Source organism: Bombina bombina, chromosome 7, assembly GCF_027579735.1.
Source record: "Bombina bombina isolate aBomBom1 chromosome 7, aBomBom1.pri, whole genome shotgun sequence".
Classification (NCBI taxonomy): domain Eukaryota; kingdom Metazoa; phylum Chordata; class Amphibia; order Anura; family Bombinatoridae; genus Bombina; species Bombina bombina.
Genome location: NC_069505.1, coordinates 196,715,449 through 196,736,989, shown reverse-complemented (window position 1 = coordinate 196,736,989; position 21,541 = coordinate 196,715,449). Strand labels below are relative to the sequence as shown.

At 43.3% G+C, this 21,541-nt stretch overlaps 1 protein-coding gene across 2 annotated transcripts in view; it reads left to right on the top strand.

Annotated features, from left to right (window-relative positions):
• Positions 1–10,923, top strand: part of CAPRIN1 (cell cycle associated protein 1) — a 117,344-nt gene extending 106,421 nt beyond the window's left edge. For both annotated transcript variants that reach the window (XM_053720538.1, XM_053720537.1), the window contains one exon: positions 10,080–10,923. In XM_053720538.1, coding sequence (XP_053576513.1) covers positions 10,080–10,124 — 45 coding nt within the window. In that variant the 3' untranslated portion in view covers positions 10,125–10,923. The remainder of the gene's footprint in view (positions 1–10,079) is intronic.
• Positions 10,924–21,541: the final 10,618 nt, after the last annotated feature.

The following is a 21,541-nucleotide window of genomic DNA, read 5'->3' as shown; positions in this document are numbered from 1 at the left end:
CCTGGTTTTCCTCCTAAGCTTGTTTCAAATAAAAATATTAATCAGGAAATTGTTGTTCCTTCTTTGTGTCCTAATCCTTCTTCTAAGAAGGAGCGTTTGTTACATAATTTGGACGTGGTCCTTGTCTTGAAGTTTTACTTACTGGCGACTAAGGATTTTCGTCCATTATCTTCTTTGTCGTTTTTTCAGGGAAACGTAGGGGTCAGAAAGCTACAGCTAACTCTTTCTTTTTGGCTGAAAAATATCCGTTTTGCATATGAAGCTGCTGGTCAGCAGCCTCCTGAACGAATAACGGCCCATTCCACTAGGGCTGTGGCTTCCTCTTGGGCATTCAAAAATGATGCTTCTGTTGAACAGATTTGCAAGGCTCCAACTTGGTCGTCTCTTCACACTTTTTCCAAATTTGATACTTTTGCCTTGTCTGGGGCTGTTTTTGGGAGAAAAGTTCTTCAAGCAGTGGTGCCTTCCGTTTAGGTTAACTGTCTTGTCCCTCCCTTTCATCCGTGTACTATAGCTTTGGTATTGTATCCCACAAATAAGGATGAAATCTGTGGACTCATCGTATCTTGTAAAGGAAAAGGAAATTTATTCTTACCTGATAAATTTATTTCTTTTACGATACAAGGAGTCCACGGCCCACCCTGTTTTTCTAAGACAGGTTTTTAATTTTGTTAAACTTCAGTCACCTCTGCACCTTGGCTTTTCCTTTCTCTTCCTAACTTCGGTCGAATGACTGGGTTGGGGGGGAAGGGAGGAGCTATATATACAGCTCTGCTGTGGTGCTCTTTGCCTCCTCCTGCTGACCAGTAGGCAGGCGATATCCCACAAGTAAGGATGAAATCCGTGGACTCATCGTATCGTAAAAGAAACTAATTTATCAGGTAAGAATAAATTTCCTTTTTAACTCTGTAATTAGCTTGTATCTAAGCCTCTGCAGACTGCCCCCTTATTTCAGTTCTTTTGACAGAGTTGCATTTTAGCCAATAAGTGCTCACTCCTCTGTAAATTCACGTGCATGAGCTCAATGTTATCTATATGAAACACATGAACTAAACGCCCTCTAGTGGTGAAAATTTTAAAATTCATTTAGATTAGAGGCAGCCTTAAAAGGTCTAAGAAATTAACATATGAAACTTCTAGGTTTAGCTTTCAACTTAGAATACCAAGAGAACAAAGCAATATTGGTGATAAAAGTAAATTGGAAAGTTGTTTAAAATGACTTGCCCTATTTGAGTCATGAAAGTTTGTTCTTTTTAATGACACGATGAGTCCATGGGTCATCTTAATTACTAATGGGATATTCACCTCCTGGTCAGCAGGAGGCAGCAAAGAGCACCACAGCAAAGCTGTTAAATATCACCTCCCCTCACTCCCAACCCAGTCATTCTCTTTGCCTACGTTAGTGCTAGGAAGTGGGTAAAGTTAGGTGTTTTAAAATAATAAACTCTTGATTGAATAATCTTTTATAAGTGGTACAAGATTGTGCTGCTTTGTCCTAGGGAGTAGCCGTAGTCCATATCAGTCTCTTCAGTAGAGCAGTGGTGGCTTTAGAGCAATGGGACTTGTGGGACATAATTCTCACTGCACCTCCCATATATGGATGCTGCCCTAACTCCTGAGGGATATTTACTCGGGAATTTATTTTCTTTCACAGGCCCATGTGGGGGAGAGGACCTCTCAAGCCTGGTGAACTGCCTTGCTGTCAGGCAGACATTTGAGGTAAGTGCTTCTTTATTATTTCTGGGGCTAAAGCAAGGACACTCAGGGAAAAAAAGGGAGCACTTCACTATCGACATTACACAATATAAGTGGCTCATATAATAAAATAAATTTATTATTGGATGGACAGCATTAAGCAGGCACTGGGTGGCAGTTGGCTCTGGTGGTTTTTCACTTATGGCGTTTTTTTCACTCAATATACCGACCGGGAGACTTGGTTATTGTTTGAAACTCCCACGATGGGCGGGTCCTTCTGAGTTGCGCGCCCTTTTCATTTCGCCTCAGTGTACGGACAAGCAAGTCAGAAAGTTCCAGTCTCTGCCTAGAAACGCATGTTCTAAGTTAAACAAGCGCTTCTAGGACCGGAAAGCATTTGTGTTGTTCCCCTATCGAGTCCGGATCGTTTTTCCTACAAAGAAGGAAGTTTCTCCGGTCTTGTAGTCGGGTAGGCACCTCAGCAGAGCTGCTGAGGTGTAGGGGTGACATTTTATTTGCTTTTAGTTCAAGGGAGTACATTTTTTACATTTAAAGTAAAAAAAAGTTACACGTTTAAATTTAGAGACAGCAACAATTTTTCACTTTCATTTTTTTATTTATTTTTTTACAAATTTGAGGTTTTTATTTGATAATCATCCAATTGTGAACCAGTATGGACCAAGGGGCCTTGCAAGATGTTACTTGCTCCTAGAATTTTGATGCCAATGTGGAACCACCAATCCCTTTCTGTTCCTCATGTATTGAGAGGACTTTAAATTATAGGGAAAAGATTTTTCTGAGCCAACCCACCTCTTCTAAAGCGGATGTTGTCTAGGAGTCTTCTGTTGAGGTTTAATATATGCTACAGCTTTCTCCTCAAACGTCTCAAATTTTACTGCCCTCACATGCAGTGCCCTGCGTTTCCTCTCAAACTCCTGCTGGAGTTACTTTAAGGGACATCGCTTCTCTTATGTCTTCTACTATTTCAGATGCGTTGTCTGCTTTTCCAATGTTGCAGGGAAAGCGTAAGAGGAAAATCAGACACTCAGCGAGGTTTCTGACGCAGTTGTTGCTATTTCAGAGGTCCCTTCCCAGAAGCCTGAAGAGGATACCGTAGTAGCATCTGAAGGTGAAATTTCAGATTCGGACAGTGTAATTCCTCTGGCTGATACTGAAGTGGTATCTTTCAGGTTTAAGCTAGAACACTTCCATCTGTTTCTTAAGGAGGTTTTAGCTACATTGGACGACAGCGACTCCACGGTCGCTGTTATTCCTAAGAAATACAGTAAACTGAACAAATATTTTGAGGTTCCTTCCTCGACAGACGTGTTTCCAGTCCCTGACTGAGCTTCTGAGATCATTGCTAAGGAGTGGGAGAGACCAGGTATACCTTTTTCTCCATCTCCTATATTTAAAAAGATGTTTCCCATAGCTGACTCTGTTAAGGAGGCTTGGCAAACAGTTCCCAAGGTGAAAGGAGCCATTTCCACCTTAGCTAAGAGAACTACTATTCCCATAGAGGATAGTTGTGCCTTAAAAGATCCTATGGACAAAAAATTAGAGGGTCTAATCAAAAAGATGTATGTACACCAGGACTTACAATGGCAGCCAGCTTTGTGCATTGCTACCGTCATTAGTGCATATTGGTTCGATCCGTTGTCTGATGCTCTCAGGACAAAAACTTCTCTGGATGAAATGCAGGATAGGATAAAAGCTCTTAAACTAGCTTATTCCTTTTATTACGGATGCTTCCCTTCAAGTTATCAAACTGGGAGCAAAGATTTCGGGTTTCTCTATTCTAGCTCGCAGAGCCTTATGGTTAAAACCTTGGTCTGTGGATGTATCCTCTAAGTCTAAGCTTCTAGCTATTTCTTACAAGGGGAAGACCTTGTTTGGACCTGGCTTGACAGAAATTATCCCTATCACGGGAGGTAAAGGTCATCTTCTCCCTCAGGATAAGAGGAACAAACAAAAAGGACGACAGAGTAATTTTCGTTCCTTCCGAAATTTTAAGGGAAATTCTTCCTCTACCGCCTCCAAGCAGGAACAGCCTAAACCTGCATGGAGACCCAATCAGTCTTGGAATAAGGGAAAACAATCCAAAAAGCCTGCTATTGAATCAAAGACAGCATGAAGGGCATGCCCCCGATCCGGGACCGGATCTTGTAGGGGGCAGACTTTCCTTCTTCGCTCAGGTTTGGGTTCGAGATGTTCAGGATCCCTTGGCAATAGAAATAGTGTCCCAGGGATACTAATTAGAGTTCAAATGTTTTCCTCCCAGAGGCAGGTTTCTACTTTCAAGATTATCTGCAGACCAGACAAAAAGAGAGGCATTCTTACACTGCGTAGGAGACCTCTCCGTCCTGGGAGTGATAGTTCCCGTTCCAATACAGGAACAGGGTCGAGGTTTTTATTCTAATCTGTTTGTGGTTCCCAAAAAAGAGGGAACCTTCAGACCAATTTTAGATCTCAAGAGTCTGAACAAATTTCTCAGGGTACCGTCCTTCAAGATGGAAACTATTCGCTCCATTCTTCCCTTGATCCAAGAGGGTCAATTTATGACAACAGTGGATTTAAAGGACGCGTACCTACATGTTTCTATTCACAGGGATCATCACAAGTTCCTAAGGTTTACCTTTCTGGACAAACACTTCCTGTTCGTGGCTCTTTCTTTTGGTCTTGCCACAGCTCCCAGAACCTTTGTGAAAATTCTGGGATCGCTGTTGGCGGTGCTTCTGTCACGGGGCATTGCAGTGGCACCCTATCTTGACGACATCCTAGTCCAGGCACCATCCTTTCAACAAGCAAGATTCTACACGGATATGGTGTTATCCTTCCTGCGATCTCATGGGTGGAAGGTAAATTTGGAAAAGAGTTCCTTAGTCCCAAATACAAGGGTAACTTTCTTGGGAACCATAATAGATTCCCTATCAATGAAGATTTTTCTGACAGAAATCAGGAAATCAAAGATTATCAATACTTGTCTAGTCCTTCAGTCCACTCCTTGGCCGTCAGTGGCTCAGTGCATGGAGGTAATCGGGCTGATGGTGGCGGCAATGGACATCATCCCGTTTGCTCGGTTCCACCTCAGACCTCTGCAGTTAAGCATGCTCAGGCAATGGAACGGAGATTATGCGGATTTGTCTCCTTCAATACTACTGGAGCAGGAGACCAGGGATTCTCTTCAATGGTGGTTGTATCTGGATCATCTCTCCCAGGGAACCTGCTTTTGCAGACAATCTTGGGTAATTGTGAAAACAGACGCCAGCCTTCTAGGGTGGGGAGCAGTCTTGGGCTCCCTAAAGGCTCAGCGAGTTTGGACTCAGTCTGTCTGTTCTTCCTATAAACATTCTGGAGCTGAGAGCTATCTTCAATGCTCTTCTGGCCTGGCCCAAGTTAGCCTCGGTCCGGTTTATCAGGTTCCAGTCGGACAACATAACTTCAGTGGCTTACATCAATCATCAGGGAGGAACAAGGAGGTCCTTAGCGATGACCGAGATAGCCAAAATAATCCAGTGGGCAGAAGCCCACTCCTGCTGTCTGTCGCGATCCACATCCCAGGGGTGGACAACTGGGAGGCGGACTTCCTGAGCAGGCAGACCTTTCATCTGGGGGAGTGGGAACTCCATCCGGAAGTTTTCCAGCCTGATTCTCAAGTGGGGTCAACCGGAATTAGATCTCATGGCATCCCGACAGAATGCCAAGCTCCCGAGATACGGGTCGAGGTCCAGGGACCACCAGACGGAACTGAGAGATGCTCTGGCGGTCCCTTGGACCTTCAGTCTAGCATACCCATTTCCTCCGTTTACTCTTTTCCTTGGGTCATTGCTCGAATCGAGCAGGAGAGGGCATCGGTGATCCTCATAGCACTGGCTTGGCCTCGCAGGATTTGTTATGCAGATCTGGTGGACATGTCCTCTCTGCCACCTTGGAGACTTCCGTTGAGGAAGGACCTTCGAATACAGGAGCCCTTCCTTCACCCAAATCTAGTTTCTCTGAAGCTGACTGCTTGGAGATTGAACGCTTAATTTTATCCAAGTGGAGTCTTTCTGACTCTGTCATAGAGACCATGATTTAGGCTTGTAAGCCTGTAACTAGAAAGATTTACCATAAGATATGGCGTCAATATCTCTACTGGTGTGAATCAAGGGGTTTCTCATGGAGTAGAGTTAGGATTCTGAGAATTTTGTCTTTTCTTCAAGTGGGTTTGGAGAAAGGATTATCTAGTCAAATCAAGTTCCCTAAAGGGTCAATTCTCTGCCTTATCTATTTTGTTACACAAACATCTGGCAGATGTTCCAGATGTACAATCATTTTGTCAGGCCTTGGTCAGGATCAGGCCTGTGTTCAAACCAGTTACTTCTCCATGGAGTCTGAATTTATTTCTCAAAGTTCAAGGGGCTTTGTTTGTTATCTTGGAAAGTTTAATTTCTTGTTGCCATTTCTTCTGCTCGCAGAGTGTCAGAGCTCTCGGCATTGCAGTACGAGTCCCCTTACCTTATTTTTCATTATGACAAGGTAGTTTTACGTACTAAATTGGGATTTCTTCCTAAAGTAGTTTCTGATCGGAACATTAATCAGGAGATTTTTGTTCCTTCTTTGTGTCCTAATCCTACTTCTCAGGAAAACGTAAGGGACTGAAAGCTACGGCTACTTCTTTCTTTTTGGCTGAAGAGTATCATACATTTTGCATATGAGACTGCTGGTAAGCAGCCTCTAGAGAGAGTTATGGCTCATTCCACGAGGGCTGTTGCTTCCTCATGGGCATTCAAAAATGAAGCTTCTGTGGAAAAGATTTGCAAGGATGCAACTTGGTCCTCTCTTCATACTTTTTCAAAATTCTACAAGTTTGACACTTTTGCCTCGGCTGAGGCCGCTTTTGGGAGAAAGGTTCTTCAAGCAGTGGTGCCTTCTGTTTAGGTTCCCTGTCTTGTCCCCCCTGTATCATCTGTGTACTCTAGCTTGGGTTTTGATTCCCATTCGTAATTAAGATGATCCGTGGATTCATTGTGTCATTGAAAAGAAAATTTATGCTTACCTGATAAATTTATTTCTTTTTTGACATTAGTCCACGGCCCGCCCTGTTTTTTGTATGAGACAGGTTGTTGGTTATTAACTTCAGACACCTCTGCACCTTGTTACTTTCTTTCTCTCCTTGACTTTGTTCGAATGACTGGGTTGGGAGTGAGGGGAGGTGATATTTAACAGCTTTGCTGTGGTGCTCTTTGCCGCCTCCTGCTGACTAGGAGGTGAATACCCCATTAGTAATTAAGATGATCCGTGGACTCATCATGTCAAAAAAGAAATACATTTATCAGGTAAGCATACACTTTTTTTCTTTTTTTGGACGTGACTGTCCCTTTAAAGGGATAGTAAACACCAAAAATGTTGTTTAACCCTTTAAGGACGCAGCTTTCAGTTTGCTCAATTGTTTTAAGACGGAAAAATTCCGTCATATGTCCTTAAGAGGTTAAAAAGATAGATAATCCCATTATTTAACATTCCCCATTATAGAAATATACTGTTTACCTCTCTAATTACCTTTTTATATAAGCTTCTGCAGACTGTCTCCTTATCTCAGATCTATTCACAGACATGCATTACAGGCAATTAGTGCTGACTCTTAAATAACTTCACGTGCATGAGCACAATAAGAAGCACATTAACTAACGCCCTCTAGCTGTGAAAAACTGTCAAATGCATTTAGATAAGAGGCAGTCTTCAAGGGTTTAGAAATTAGCATATGATTCTACCTAGGTTTAGCTTTCGACTAAGAATAACAAGATAACAAAGCAAATTTGATAAAAGTAAATTAGAAAGTTGTTTAAAATTACATGCCCTATCTAAATCATGAAAGTTTTTAATTTGGATTTTACTATCCCTTTAATCATTTGCACCAGGTTAAATTCTCCTTATTGGGCCTGATTTTAGTATTTAATTATATCTTGGGTGAATGAGGTACTTGTGTGCTCCTGTGCAAAGAAAATACGTTTTTATGGGTCCAGCCATCAGCGTTCACACTCACACACACTTACACACTCTCTCACGCTCTCTCACACACACTCACTCACTCTCTCTCACACACACTCACACACACTCACACTCACTCACACACACTCACTCACACACACACTCACACTCACACTCTCTCACACACACTCACACTCTCTCACACACACTCACACTCTCACACACACTCACACTCTCTCACACACACTCACACTCTCTCACACACACTCACACTCTCTCACACACTCACACTCTCTCACACACACTCACTCTCTCACACTCACTCACTCTCTCACTCACACTCTCTCTCACACACTCGCACTCTCTCTCACACACTCGCACTCTCTCTCACACACTCGCACTCTCTCTCACACACTCGCACTCTCTCACACACTCACACTCTCTCTCACACACTCTCACACACTCACTCTCTCACACTCACTCACTCTCTCACACACTCACTCACTCTCTCACTCGCACTCTCTCTCACACACTCGCACTCTCTCTCACACACTCGCACTCTCTCTCACACACTCGCACTCTCTCTCACACTCTCTCTCACACACTCGCTCTCACACACTCGCTCTCGCTCTCACACACTCGCTCTCACACACTCGCTCTCGCTCTCACACACTCGCTCTCACACACTCACACTCGCACTCGCTCTCACACACTCGCACTCGCTCTCACGCTCTCGCTCTCACACTCTCGCTCTCACACACTCTCTCGCTCTCACACTCTCGCTCTCACACACTCGCTCTCGCTCTCACACACTCGCTCTCGCTCTCGCTCTCACACACTCGCACTCGCTCTCACACACTCGCTCTCGCTCTCTCGCTCTCACACACTCTCTCTCGCTCTCACACTCTCGCTCTCACACACTCGCTCTCGCTCTCACACACTCGCTCTCGCTCTCACACACTCGCTCTCGCTCTCACACACTCGCTCTCGCTCTCTCGCTCTCACACACTCTCTCTCGCTCTCACACTCTCGCTCTCACACACTCTCTCGCTCTCACACTCTCGCTCTCACACACTCGCTCTCGCTCTCACACACTCGCTCTCGCTCTCGCTCTCACACACTCGCTCTCGCTCTCACACACTCGCTCTCGCTCTCGCTCTCACACACTCGCTCTCGCTCTCACACACTCGCACTCGCTCTCACACACTCGCTCTCGCTCTCTCGCTCTCACACACTCTCTCTCGCTCTCACACTCTCGCTCTCACACACTCTCTCGCTCTCACACTCTCGCTCTCACACACTCGCTCTCGCTCTCACACACTCGCTCTCGCTCTCGCTCTCACACACTCGCTCTCGCTCTCACACACTCGCTCTCGCTCTCGCTCTCACACACTCGCTCTCGCTCTCACACACTCGCACTCGCTCTCACACACTCGCTCTCGCTCTCTCGCTCTCACACACTCTCTCTCGCTCTCACACTCTCGCTCTCACACACTCGCTCTCGCTCTCACACACTCGCTCTCGCTCTCACACACTCGCTCTCGCTCTCACACACTCGCTCTCGCTCTCACACACTCGCTCTCGCTCTCGCACACTCGCTCTCGCACACTCGCTCTCGCACACTCGCTCTCGCACACTCGCTCTCGCTCTCGCTCTCACACACTCGCTCTCGCACACTCGCTCTCGCACACTCTCTCTCGCTCTCGCACACTCGCTCTCGCACACTCGCTCTCGCACACTCGCTCTCGCACACTCGCTCTCGCACACTCGCTCTCGCACACTCGCTCTCGCACACTCGCTCTCGCACTCTCGCTCTCGCACACTCTCGCTCTCGCACACTCGCTCTCGCACACTCGCTCTCGCTCTCGCTCTCACGCTCTCTCTCGCACACTCGCTCTCGCTCTCGCACACTCGCACACTCGCTCTCGCACACTCGCTCTCGCTCTCACGCTCTCACACTCTCGCTCTCGCTCTCACACACTCGCTCTCGCTCTCACACGCTCTCGCACTCTCGCTCTCGCACTCTCGCACACACACACTGGAGTAATTGTATCACTGCTACCAGTTCAGTACAGTACACACACTAGTTATACTCTTCACCAAAACGTTCTACTCAAGCTACCAAACTTAAGAAACAGAAACTAAACCTTCTGTAGCTGTATGTGGGAGGCCGTGCCATGCTCAGTTTACTGCTTTACAACCTTTACCCAACTTTATAACCTTAACCAAAACTATCGGGTGTATATATATTGTCTGTCTCTTCACCAACCTTAGAAGAACATTGCTGTCTACTGCTGTTCTGTAGGTGTAACTGTTCATGTAAGCTTCAACTTTCTATTTCGTGGAATTCCAGCACCTAATGCATGTGGATACTTTTCAGCGAGTGTTTAAAGCAAACTGTTTTGCCTTTGCAGGTTGCAGTGGACCACCCAGACCAAACAGAGGGATGGTACAGATGAATGTCCAGCAAGTCAATTAACCAGTGGGAGGAGTGAGGCAGCCTGCTGTTAACAGAACTTCCTTATTTTTTTTTTATTTTATTTTTTATTGAGAGGAACTCCTAAGGGAAGAATTTTATTGCCTGGTTTGAATAGGATGACAGTTGTCTGCTGTTATATTTAACTGGATTTGCAACAAAATTAGATTTCCCCCAATTCTATGTTCTTCCTCTACTACCATACAGAGGCATTCTCACCTCTCTGGTTAAGGACAACATCAATTTAACAGTTAAATGTTCTGTTCCCTGTTGTAGTTTTTATGTAACCACTTGGGGTTTGAGTGGGGAGGGTCCGACTAGAGTCCACTTTTGGTATGTTACAGTCTCTATAAGGTCACCTACCTACCAGAGGATAGCAGAACCATCCGTCCTCTTTAGCAAATAGTCCACTTCTTGGGCTTTGGGACTGTGCAGCATTTCATTGGATACTGGCATGTGGTGATAGTGTTGAGAGGTACCATCCAGTCAATGCTTTCTTACACCCTTTACTTTATGCCAAGTTAACCTTGGTCCTGCAGTAATTTCATTTGCAGTAATGCTCATTAATGACTGAGATATAATTGTGTTGATTGGTCTCTTGTATCATGGAAACGGCTTGTCCTGGATCCAGAGGTCCCTCTTACGATTCCCAGTTCATATGATCCTAAGTGGATCAGGATAGGCTGTACCAAATGCTCCTTCCCCCCCTGTGAGGCACAATGGTAACCTGGCAGTTGATTGAAAAACATTTAAAAGTTTAATAAAACCTGTTTATAAAAGTGTGTGTGTTTCATATTATGCATTTTCATAGTGAGGAACTTCCCATTGTGTTCTATTAAGCTGAGATTCTGACCGATTTAAAAGACTATAGGCTGGATTTATCAATCAAGGGTGGACAGGGGCGTACATATTTGCCCCTGTCTGCCTGAGCTCTCCTCTAGCAGGCAGGAATCTGCTGCCGGAATTTAGACCGCTGCTTCATAACTGGTGTTTCTGGCTCTATACAGAGCTTGGTAGATAGGCCCCAATGTAGTAACATCCACTAACAGTGTTTATATCTAAGGGCCCAATGATCAAAAGTGCACAAGCAAAAACATGAAAAAATAAAATGTATGTTTACCTGATAAATTCATTTCCTTCTTGGCAGTGAGGGTCCATGAAAACATTTATTACCTATGGGAAATACTTATCCTGGCCACCAGGAGGAAGCAAAGACACCCCAAACAGATCATTGAAATATCCCACCCACTTCCCCAGTAATTCGAGCCGACGATATGGAAGAGTAGAGATAAAAGGGGTACAGAGGTGCCCAGACTGCTGCCGCTACACAAAATCAGCGCGGGTTCGTGGACCCTCGCTGTCAAGAAGGAAATTATCAGGTAAGCATAAATTTTTTTTTTCCTTCTAATGGCAGTGAGGGTTCACAAAAACATTCGTTACCTATGGGAAATTAATACCCAATCTGAGGAGAACACGAATGGGAGGAAGGGAGGTAAAGAAGGTAGTCTTAACAACAATTCACCACCTCCTAGAAAAATCCTGCTCCCAAAAGATGCACTCAATATTTCAGTTGGTGCATGCTGAAACATGAAAGCTGTCCAGCTAGCTCACACGCGGGCCTCCAGCAAACGATATGCTACACCGAGGATGCAAGTCTCTGCTTGTCTGTATTCGATGAGGATCTATTACATGGGGTATTTACGCAAAAAACACTGTGTCATGTATTAAAGTCGTTTAGAGCAGGAAGTAAAATTGCTGAACCCAGATAAAGACTCAAATGCCAATAAAAACCAATGCCTTTAATATATACGCTAGACATTCAAAACAAAGTATCACCACATAGGATTCTGAACAAAATGCGTATAAACGCTGCCGAAGGCTATTAAATGCCAGAATGCTTATTTACGAATAAGGATAGAAAGTACTGGAACAAATAAGTAGCCAGATACAGAGAAAAGGAGATTCAGTGCTGATAAAATAAACATTCTCATATGTCCGATAAAGAATAAGAATGACTAAAAACACTGATAGGGTTGATAGCCACTAACCCTGAGTAACATAGAAACCCTGATAACTACCAGTCAGGTGGATATATATATATATATATATATATATATATATATATATATATATATATATATATAGTTTAGACCAAAAGGGCTGCGTATAGAGCAAAAGGTCGACATGGGCATGACCTAAAAAAGTACTGTAGATCTCCTAGGAATACCTAGAAAGTTATATTTTCTACTGCAAAAAAAAAAAAAAAGAATTTCAACATGTACAAAGTATAAGTTCACACTTTAAATAAGTTTTCTCAGAAAAAAGAAAAATGAATCCACTCTCATGTTGTGCTCATAACTGCAGTAAGACAGGAATATATATCCCACCCTAGATATAAGGAGAAGACGCATCTGAAAATGCTAATAAGCCAAAATGAATTATTCTCTTCAGCAGAGCAGACTCTTGTATTAAGAAAATCAATGAGAAAGTATTTGTTGTCTGACTCTGGCAACACTAAAAGGAGGAAATTTTAAGTTTCCATAGGCCCCTGAATATGACAAATATACAATAGTTCCAAGGAGTTGTATTTACATTGGCCACTAGATGCTAGCAAAGTACACATAATGAACAGGGAAAAACATGAACTTAGAGCAATGTACATTACATTAACTATAAAGTCATAGCTCTGTAAATAGTTTGTAGAGCTAACTACTGAATTAGATCAAAATAAATCCTAATTTAGAGCACCGCATATGATGTTACACAGAAATATGCAATATGATCATATACACATAATGAACAGGGGGAAAACTGAACTTTGTGCAATGTACTACATTAATACAAACTATGAAGTCCCCTAGCCCTGTAATTAGGCTGTAGAGCTAACTACTGAGTTAGATAAAAAATAATAATTCAGAAAACAGCATGTATTGTTGCACAGATCAATGCAAGATGATAATGCCCCAATTAGAGGAATACACTGAACCCTGAGAAGAGTTTATATCCCGTACAAGATGCAAATATAACAAAAATTATGTTGAAAGGACCAGTAAATCCATTGCATTAAAAATGAAATAACGCGGGGGCGTGTCTAGGCGGCGTCCATGACAGGACGTGTTATCAGGAGCTCCAGGAGATGGTCTGTGCAATCCGCCGATTATCCACAGACAATTGCAGCATCTAAGAAAAGCATTAGATAGTGATATAGTAAACCTGCCCTCACCAACTCAGGACTCAGACGCTCGGAACTTAACTGTGACTTACTCTGTGCTGAGGGACCGAACGGACTGCTGGGCTGACGCAACACTAGCCGTCTCTTACCAGAGCCCGATTGAAGGTACATATCTCAATTTAACTGCGGGTGTCAGGCGACAGGGACATAACATCTCTGCAGTCCCAATTTTACCTCCACCAAAAGCCTCTGCTGATCCTTCTCATGGGCCAACATACCTGCAATTCCTGGTACCGGACCCTCAGGAGGTGGAGGCGTCCGGGGGGAACATTGAAGGCGGCAAAAATAGCGAGCTGAGGCCGAGAAGTGCTGGGGTCGCGGTTGGCGCTGCAGCAGCTAATCCTTTCAGCCTGCCAGTGAAGGAGCTTTGCAAACTAATTTCAGCCTACCCGATACAGAAGGGAGAGTGTACAGCAGGCCGTGAGGCGGTACACGTGGAGACCCTGAACTACAAGCAGAGACATCAGCTTGCCCTGATCTCGAGATGAACCGCTGCTGGAGTCAGTCTGACACAGCGTTCCGGCATAGGATGAAGGCAGAGAGCCCACATGGGCAGCAGAGAAGTGAGAGACTGTACAGAGACACTTTAATACCATGTAAGCCATTTCCAGATGAACAATGGGACTGTTTTTTTTCTTTATAATTAAGGTCTCTATGCCGGTATAACTCAAGCATACTAGAATCCTAATGACGGCATTAAAACCTGAAGTTTGGGGGTAATTGCTTGAGAAGGGGTGCATATGTGCTTGTAAGATATACAATTTTATTTGTTAGGTACCTGTTATCTACTTATCCTGATGTTTAGGGCTTATATGTTTAACTGGGCAGCTGGAACCTAAAGCAAACAGTCCCTAATAGGTTAAAAATATGTATAGCCCTCTATGTTCTATATCTATTGCAAATGTAATCACTGTTATTTCCATTCAGGGCATAACATCAACATAGGCACATGATGCTTTCACTTAGCTATACTATTTGATGTCACAGAGGTTCATCTCAGACACTACACTCATGCATATGGTCCCTCTGTAGTGGGTAGAACCAGTATGGGGGACCAGGGGCTATTCCACACTCCTTGTTCCCTCATTTTAATTATGCCTTTATCATAATTTTACTTGCCATAACCTTTTAGCCATCCTTTATTTGATATCCTTAACCCTATGTATCATACTCCCAATGCTGAACTGTCAGCGGCCGAGACAGTAGAGGCATGTTCACTTTCTCAAAGTTAGGGGAATAAGCTGATATTTTTAAATGGCAGAGGTAACATTCTATTAGACTTATGGACACAAGGATGATCCTGACCGAGATCCCTCATATATAGTATACAAACTGGCCTTTTTTCTTGGCTTCCAACTTTTAAAGCTATGTGCCTAGTAAAATAGATGTGGCATATATAGAAGAATTCAAGAGGGGTCAATATCTGATTGTGTGTTTTTTGAATAGGTACACTGAGTCTCTGCATAATATACCAGTTTATTAAGTATAGTAAGTTTCTTGGCTGCATAACTAATTAACTAACAAAATATGTTATCTATGGTTGAATATTTTCCTAGCAATTAAACAAAAAGAAGAACAAGGTTCATCACCCGAGATCCATGAGTGGTCTCCTTTTGTCCCAATTTACCAACTATAACTATTCATTGCTCATAGTTGAGAGGTCCAAGAGTGGCCTCATAAGACATCTAGCTGGTATACAGTTTATGTGGCAAATATTGTTAATGCCTTAGGTCCAAGAGTGGCCTATTTTGTCATTTTTATTTCCTCTTCAAAGTCCCCCACTATGTATATGATGTAGTCCAGGAGGCCCAAGAGAGACCTCTTTAGCTCCCTGGGGGAAATAATTGTACCTTATATAGTACCATGCTTTAAGAGGACACTTCCTATTAAAAACCTAGGTTCATTGTGTAATACTTCTGCATATTTTCCAGCAACATTTGTATTAATTGATGGTGTTATTTTTTGACTTTGTATTTGTTCATTTTGTTTGTGGTTGGACATTCTGTACAATAACTTGCTTGTCTTACTTATTTTTAAACCTCGATAAAAACGTTAAAAAAAAATAAAAATATATAATTCTGGCCAGGATCTAATTCTAATCTTAGGCCATGGGGAAGAATTTTTTTATTTATATAATTCTCCAAGCTAGAGGTTTCCGCTCTCACTTTAACCTGTTTTGTCAAAAGCTGCATATATTTCTTAAAGGCATTAAATATATTACTTTCATCAGGAAAAAAAAGAAAGAAAGAAAAAAAATGTCAGGATTAGAGTGAGTGTGTGGAGCAGAGCTCGGAGTTGGGTAGATTGGTATAATTAACAAATACATGATAACAAAAGGTAATATACCAGTCTGAACCTCAAATGATCAGTAGATATGCTTCAAACTCCTGCTTATGTTCACTAGGAACTGCAGACTCAAAAAGTAGATAAAACAAAACTGTGAACAAAGAAGGAAAGTTGTACAAGACTGTCTGCCCCCAAGCTACATGGGCATTGAAAATAAATACATAAGTATAAGGAATTAATAAATCCCCGGCTAGGAACATTTACTATATAAATAAAAACAAATACAGTATACACCTAGGTGCTGTTAAAGGGACATAATACTCATATGCTAAATCACTTGAAACTGATGCAGTATAACGGTAAAAAGCTGACAGGAAAATATCACCTGAGCATGTAAAAAAGGAAGATATTTTACCTCACAATCTCCTCAGCTCAGCAGAGTAAGTTCTGTGTAAAAGGTTATACTTCACCTGCTCCCAGCTGTAGGTAAAAATAAAAAAAAAATGAAGAAATGAACAGCAGCCAATCAGCATCAGCAGTGCTGAGGTCATGAACTCTTACTGTGATCTCATGAGATTTGACTTAACTCTCATGAGATTTCATAGTAAGCTTCCTTTACCTGATTGGTGAAATAATATGAGAGTTCACGAGGCTCATCCCCTAAGCTGTCCTAGGACAGACACACTAAAATGCTGCTTAGAAATCCTTTACAATGGGAGGTGGCTACTGAGGAACTTTTGAGGTAAAATATCTTTCTTTTTTACATAGAGATGTTCAGGAGATATTTTCTAGTCAGCTTTTTACAGCTATGCTGCATCACTTTCAAGTGTTTAAACATTTGGGTATTATGGCCCTTTAAGGAAAGAAAATATAGAGATCTTCTCCCATATATGACAATCAACAGCACTGCACCTATGTGGATAATTAAATATGGTAGACACTAGAAAAGGGGCCATAAACAACCAGATACTGTTTTATTTTATGAAAAATAAGAGTATCAGCACACATTTGTTCTGCTGATAAGGCCACCTCAGTGTGGGTATGCATTAGTAACGCTGAAAGTCCCATAGACATTCAATTCCACATAAGTGAGATTGTACCTGGATATCCTGCATCACAATAATAGAAAGTAACAAAGCAGGATAAAAAGCATATAATAGATTGTAGACAGGACCGCGTGGCATACTAGCTACAAAATGAACAACAGCCACCAGATAACAGCAAACGCTAGAGAATTCATGCTGCACAGGAAAAACGCAGATACTCTCTACATAATCCTGTACAGTATATAAAAACATTTATGAAATTGTACACATAACATTGTACCAAAATTATCCCAGACATTGTGCTTAGATAAACTAGATTGCCAGACCCTGTTAAATGACCTGCTCAGTGCTTGCACAGGTCCGAGCTAACTTGGCTTTCAATGGTAGACAACACTTAAATTTTACTAGTGCTGAGAGCTGTCTTGCGGTCCATCAACAAAGGACCAATCAGTGGAGCGCGCCAAACCAAGCTGCTGAAGGCGGGAAAAGCCGATAGCCTGTGCACCATTACGGCAGAGAAAAAGGGCGCTATAACATAAATAAAGCCAATAGTCTCCAGAAATATGATATAGATAAAAATGGAGTAACAGCACCTGAATATGTCTGCACATATAAAATGATGCTACAGTCTAAAAAGTGTAGACACACAGTAAAGTCTGCTCTACCTAGGAGCCAGGGGCATATTTTGGCCTAGGCAAACAAGGCACAGGGCAGCAGATTGGGAGGGGGCAGCACTTTTTTGTGGCTATATTTGTAAGAAGCTTACAGTTATTTTAGAAGTATACAGGTATAGAATGGGAGATTTTGCCCAAAGAGCTAACATTCTAGAGGGGTATAAAAAGAGACTTCCCATGGAGCTTACAGTTTAGAGCAGAGCTTTCCAAACTTTTCATGTTGGTGACACACTTTTTAGACCTACATCATTTCGCGACACGGTAATTCAGTTGTACAAGCAAACAGGAGGTTAAACTAACTTGTTTTAAGAGATACAGACACATACATAAATGATATATCAAAATGTATTTACAAGTAACAGTAAGTGTGCAAGATTTAAAAAAAGTTAAATAACACCAATAGCTACTTACTATTTTAATGGGATGTATGAGGTTGATGAGATGAACACGGTTTCTGAATATTTAGTGAAATATTAGATAAAGACACTCACATTTCATCATCAAGCATTTTTAAGCTTCCACTTCCTATCCATATATCAAGAGCAGAAGCAGCAATGCACTACTTGGAGCTAGCTGCAAAAAAACCCCAACACTTTGACTTCTGACTTCAGCTCAGCGTTTAAGCTGCTGCCCTCAGAGCTCTGCGAGTCTGACTGACTACTGCCCGCGCTGCAAACACACTGCTATCCCACTCACTAACTACACATGCAGTCACAAGCTGATTGAGAAGTCTCCATGTGCAGTCAGGAGCCAATGTGCCGCCAATGGGAATAGTTTCAGTCCCCGCTAAGCTGCGCCAAAAGGTTAAGATGATCTGTGACCCACTAGGTGTCAACCACGTGATATGCGTAGCAGGCAGGCGGAAAGTCAGAAAAAAAAAAAAAAGGCAAAATAATTTTAAATTTAAAAACATTTGTGCTGAAGCAGGGACACACCTACACACTGCTGCCGAGACACTAATGTGTCACGACACACAGTTTGGAAAGCACTGGTTTAGAGGAAGCACTGAACCTTTATTTTATTCAGCTAGCTATTTCCTTTAGTTTTGTTGGCTTTCAGCACTTAGTATTGTGTTTGGAGAAGTGTTGTTGCAAGAAATCTCTGTTTAAAAAAAAAAAAAAAAATCTATATTACAGCAATAGATAGATATGTGTGTGTCTGTGTATGACCGGTGTATATGTGTAAATGTGTGTGCATTTGTGTGTATGTGTATAACCCTGTGTGTGTTTACATTTATTTTGAAAATGCCTTAAAATAAATTCATATTACGCCCTGAACAAAAAATACTATGGCCCAAAAAAAAGGCCTAAAACCTTTTCGGGGAGGGGGAGAGTTGTTAGGGAGGGGGGGCAGCAGAATTTTGAGTGCCTAGGACAGCACAAAACCTAAATACACCACTACTAGGAGCGCAATCAGAGATCGCCTTAACTAAACAAATAAGAGCACTATCTCCCGCAGCCCTCAGAATATGTATGAACACATAAACACAGTTTGCGGTGGCCTCCGCTTATCTTGTGCAGACAGAGCCGACGCAACTGAACAGAAATGCCCAAGCATATCGGAGCTTACTACCAGAAACCCCATATAATGAAATGCCCTTAAGGTTTTTTCTGCGAATTGCCCACCTCCACTGGCGGGTACCCAGCAAAATAAAAAAGTCCTATACTCCTAGTTAGTAATGCTTCCCCACAAACTAGACAGCAAGCCATTGAGGGGATAAGGGATTTCAGGGATTTACCAGTCAGAAGTTTACCTCCTTCCATGCGACCATCTTTGCAGCCCCAGGTCTGACAGAAGCTCTCTTCATCCTGACAGGGATGCAGCAGAAGGAAAATCAGTATAACTAACACCAGATTCCTAAAAAGAAGGATAATATAAGTATACTGGAAGGAGGCATGGGAAGCTTCCCAGCGACATCCAGAGCTAAAATTTACCAAAACTCTACTAATAGAATTACATGGCAACTATAAACTCCCCCACTCTATGTCTTGAGAAAATCAATCCATTTAGAGCGAATTGTCAGGGTGTCAGGAATCAGACTGAGACGAGAAGTGCAAAAATAATCACACTTTTATTAATAACAAAAAAATAATAAAAAGTTCACAAGTCAAATAACAAGCCAGGAGTCAAAACCAGAACTGGTAGTCAGACGAGCAGAGTCAGGAGCCAAAGCGAATAGTCAGACGAGCCGGAATCAGGAACAAGGAAAACGGCAGAGTCAGGAACAAGCCAGGGATCAGGAACCAGGAAGGACGTCAGACAGCCAGGTACACCTACTCCAGTCTCAGACACTTCAACCTCAAGAACGAAAGGCAGGACAGGGTTAGGATGAGCCAGAACTGGAGCGGCAGCAAAGGCAGTCTTAAGACAATCAAAGGCCTTAATAGCAGTAGAGTTCCGTAATGAGCGGAATAGGGTAAGCATTTTTAATGGTAAGATGATTAAGACCCCTATAATCGATGCATGGTCTTAACTCGCCACCCTTTTTCTTCACAAAGAAGAAGCCAGCCCCTGCAGGAGAGCAGGATTTGCGGATGATCCCCCGCGACAGAGCATCAGCAACATACTCCTCCATAGCACAATTCTCTGCAACAGACAGAGGGTAAACCCGGCCACGAGGAGGAATGGCTCCGGGTTGCAGGTCTATGGCACAATCGTAAGACTGGTAAGGAGGCAACGTACCAGCACGCACCTTGTTAAAAACATCTAGGAACTCTCTGTACTCCTCTGGCAATTGAGATACCGAAGAAGTGCACAAGACTTTAACTGGTTTCCGAAGACAAGTGGAAATACATTGCGGGGACCACAACAAAATTTCGGACCTGCGCCAGTCGAGACTGGGATTGTGCTTTTGGAGCCAGGGATAACCCAGAACAACCAGAAAATGCGGAGAGTTTATCACCTGGAACTGGAGGGTTTCAAAATGGAGAGCCCCAACAGCCATGGACAATGGAGCAGTTTCGTGAGTAACGAGTGCGGGCTGAAGGGGCCTGCCAAAAATGGCCTCAATAGCAAGCGGAACGGACCAAGGCAAAACAGGAATGGAGTGCTTTGATACAAAAGCACTGTCAATGAAATAGCTTGCAGCACCGGAGTCAACAAGAGCCTGGGTGACTATGGAGGAGTCCACCCAGGATAGGACAACCGTGACCAAATGTTTCTCCTTAAGCGGTTCTGGGGATGAGGATAAACCACCAAAGGTCTGCCCCCGACAGGACCTTAGGTGTGAGCGTTTCCCGGCCGTGTAGGACAAGACTTCAAAAGGTGGCCCTGTAACCCACAATAGAGGCAGAGCCCCTCCCTCCTCCTAAAGGCCCTCACCGCCGCAGAGAGACGCGTGAATCCCAGCTGCATCGGCTCAGCAGTACCTGGTGACTCGGGACCAGGAGGCATGGGAGGAGAGGGAGGCATGGGTGGGAACGAACACGTAGGAGACAACGGAACAGGAGGCTTCCGCAAGCGCTCCTTGAAAGAGGGCCTCTCTCTGAGTCTGATGTCAATTAGGATGAAAAAAGACACCAATGGCTCTGGTAAATCTCTGGCAGAAACTTCGTCTTTAATCGCATCAGAGAGCCTATGAAACAAGGCGGCAACAAGGGCTTCATTGTTCCAACCAACCTCTGCGGCAAGCGTACGGAACTCAATAGCATACTGAGCAACAGATCTTGTACCTTGCTGAATGGACATGAGTCGTTTAGTAGCAGAGGAGGAGCGAGCCGGAACATCAAATACCCTTCGAAAGGAGGCCACAAATTCAGGGTAATTTGAAATCACAAGTTTATTAGTCTCCCACAAGGGATTAGCCCAGGCAAGAGCTGTGTCAGAGAGTAACAAGATGAGAAATCCCACCTTAGCTCTGTCAGAGGTAAACGCCTGAGGTAACATCTCAAAGTAAATGCCCACCTGGTTCAAAAACCCTCTGCACTGAATAGGATCACCTCCATATCACTGAGGTAGAGGTGCAGAACTGGACATGCTCCTGGTAGGACTAGGTGCAGCATCGGAAATAGTTGCAGCCATAACTTGTGGGACACTTTGGTCCAAATGTGCAGTGCGAGTCAGCAGGGTTTGCAGGGCTAGTGCAAATTGATCCAAGCGGTGATCCTGTTCGTCCATCCTGGAAATGATGGCAGGTAAAGGTGGATTATTAGCACCATCAGGA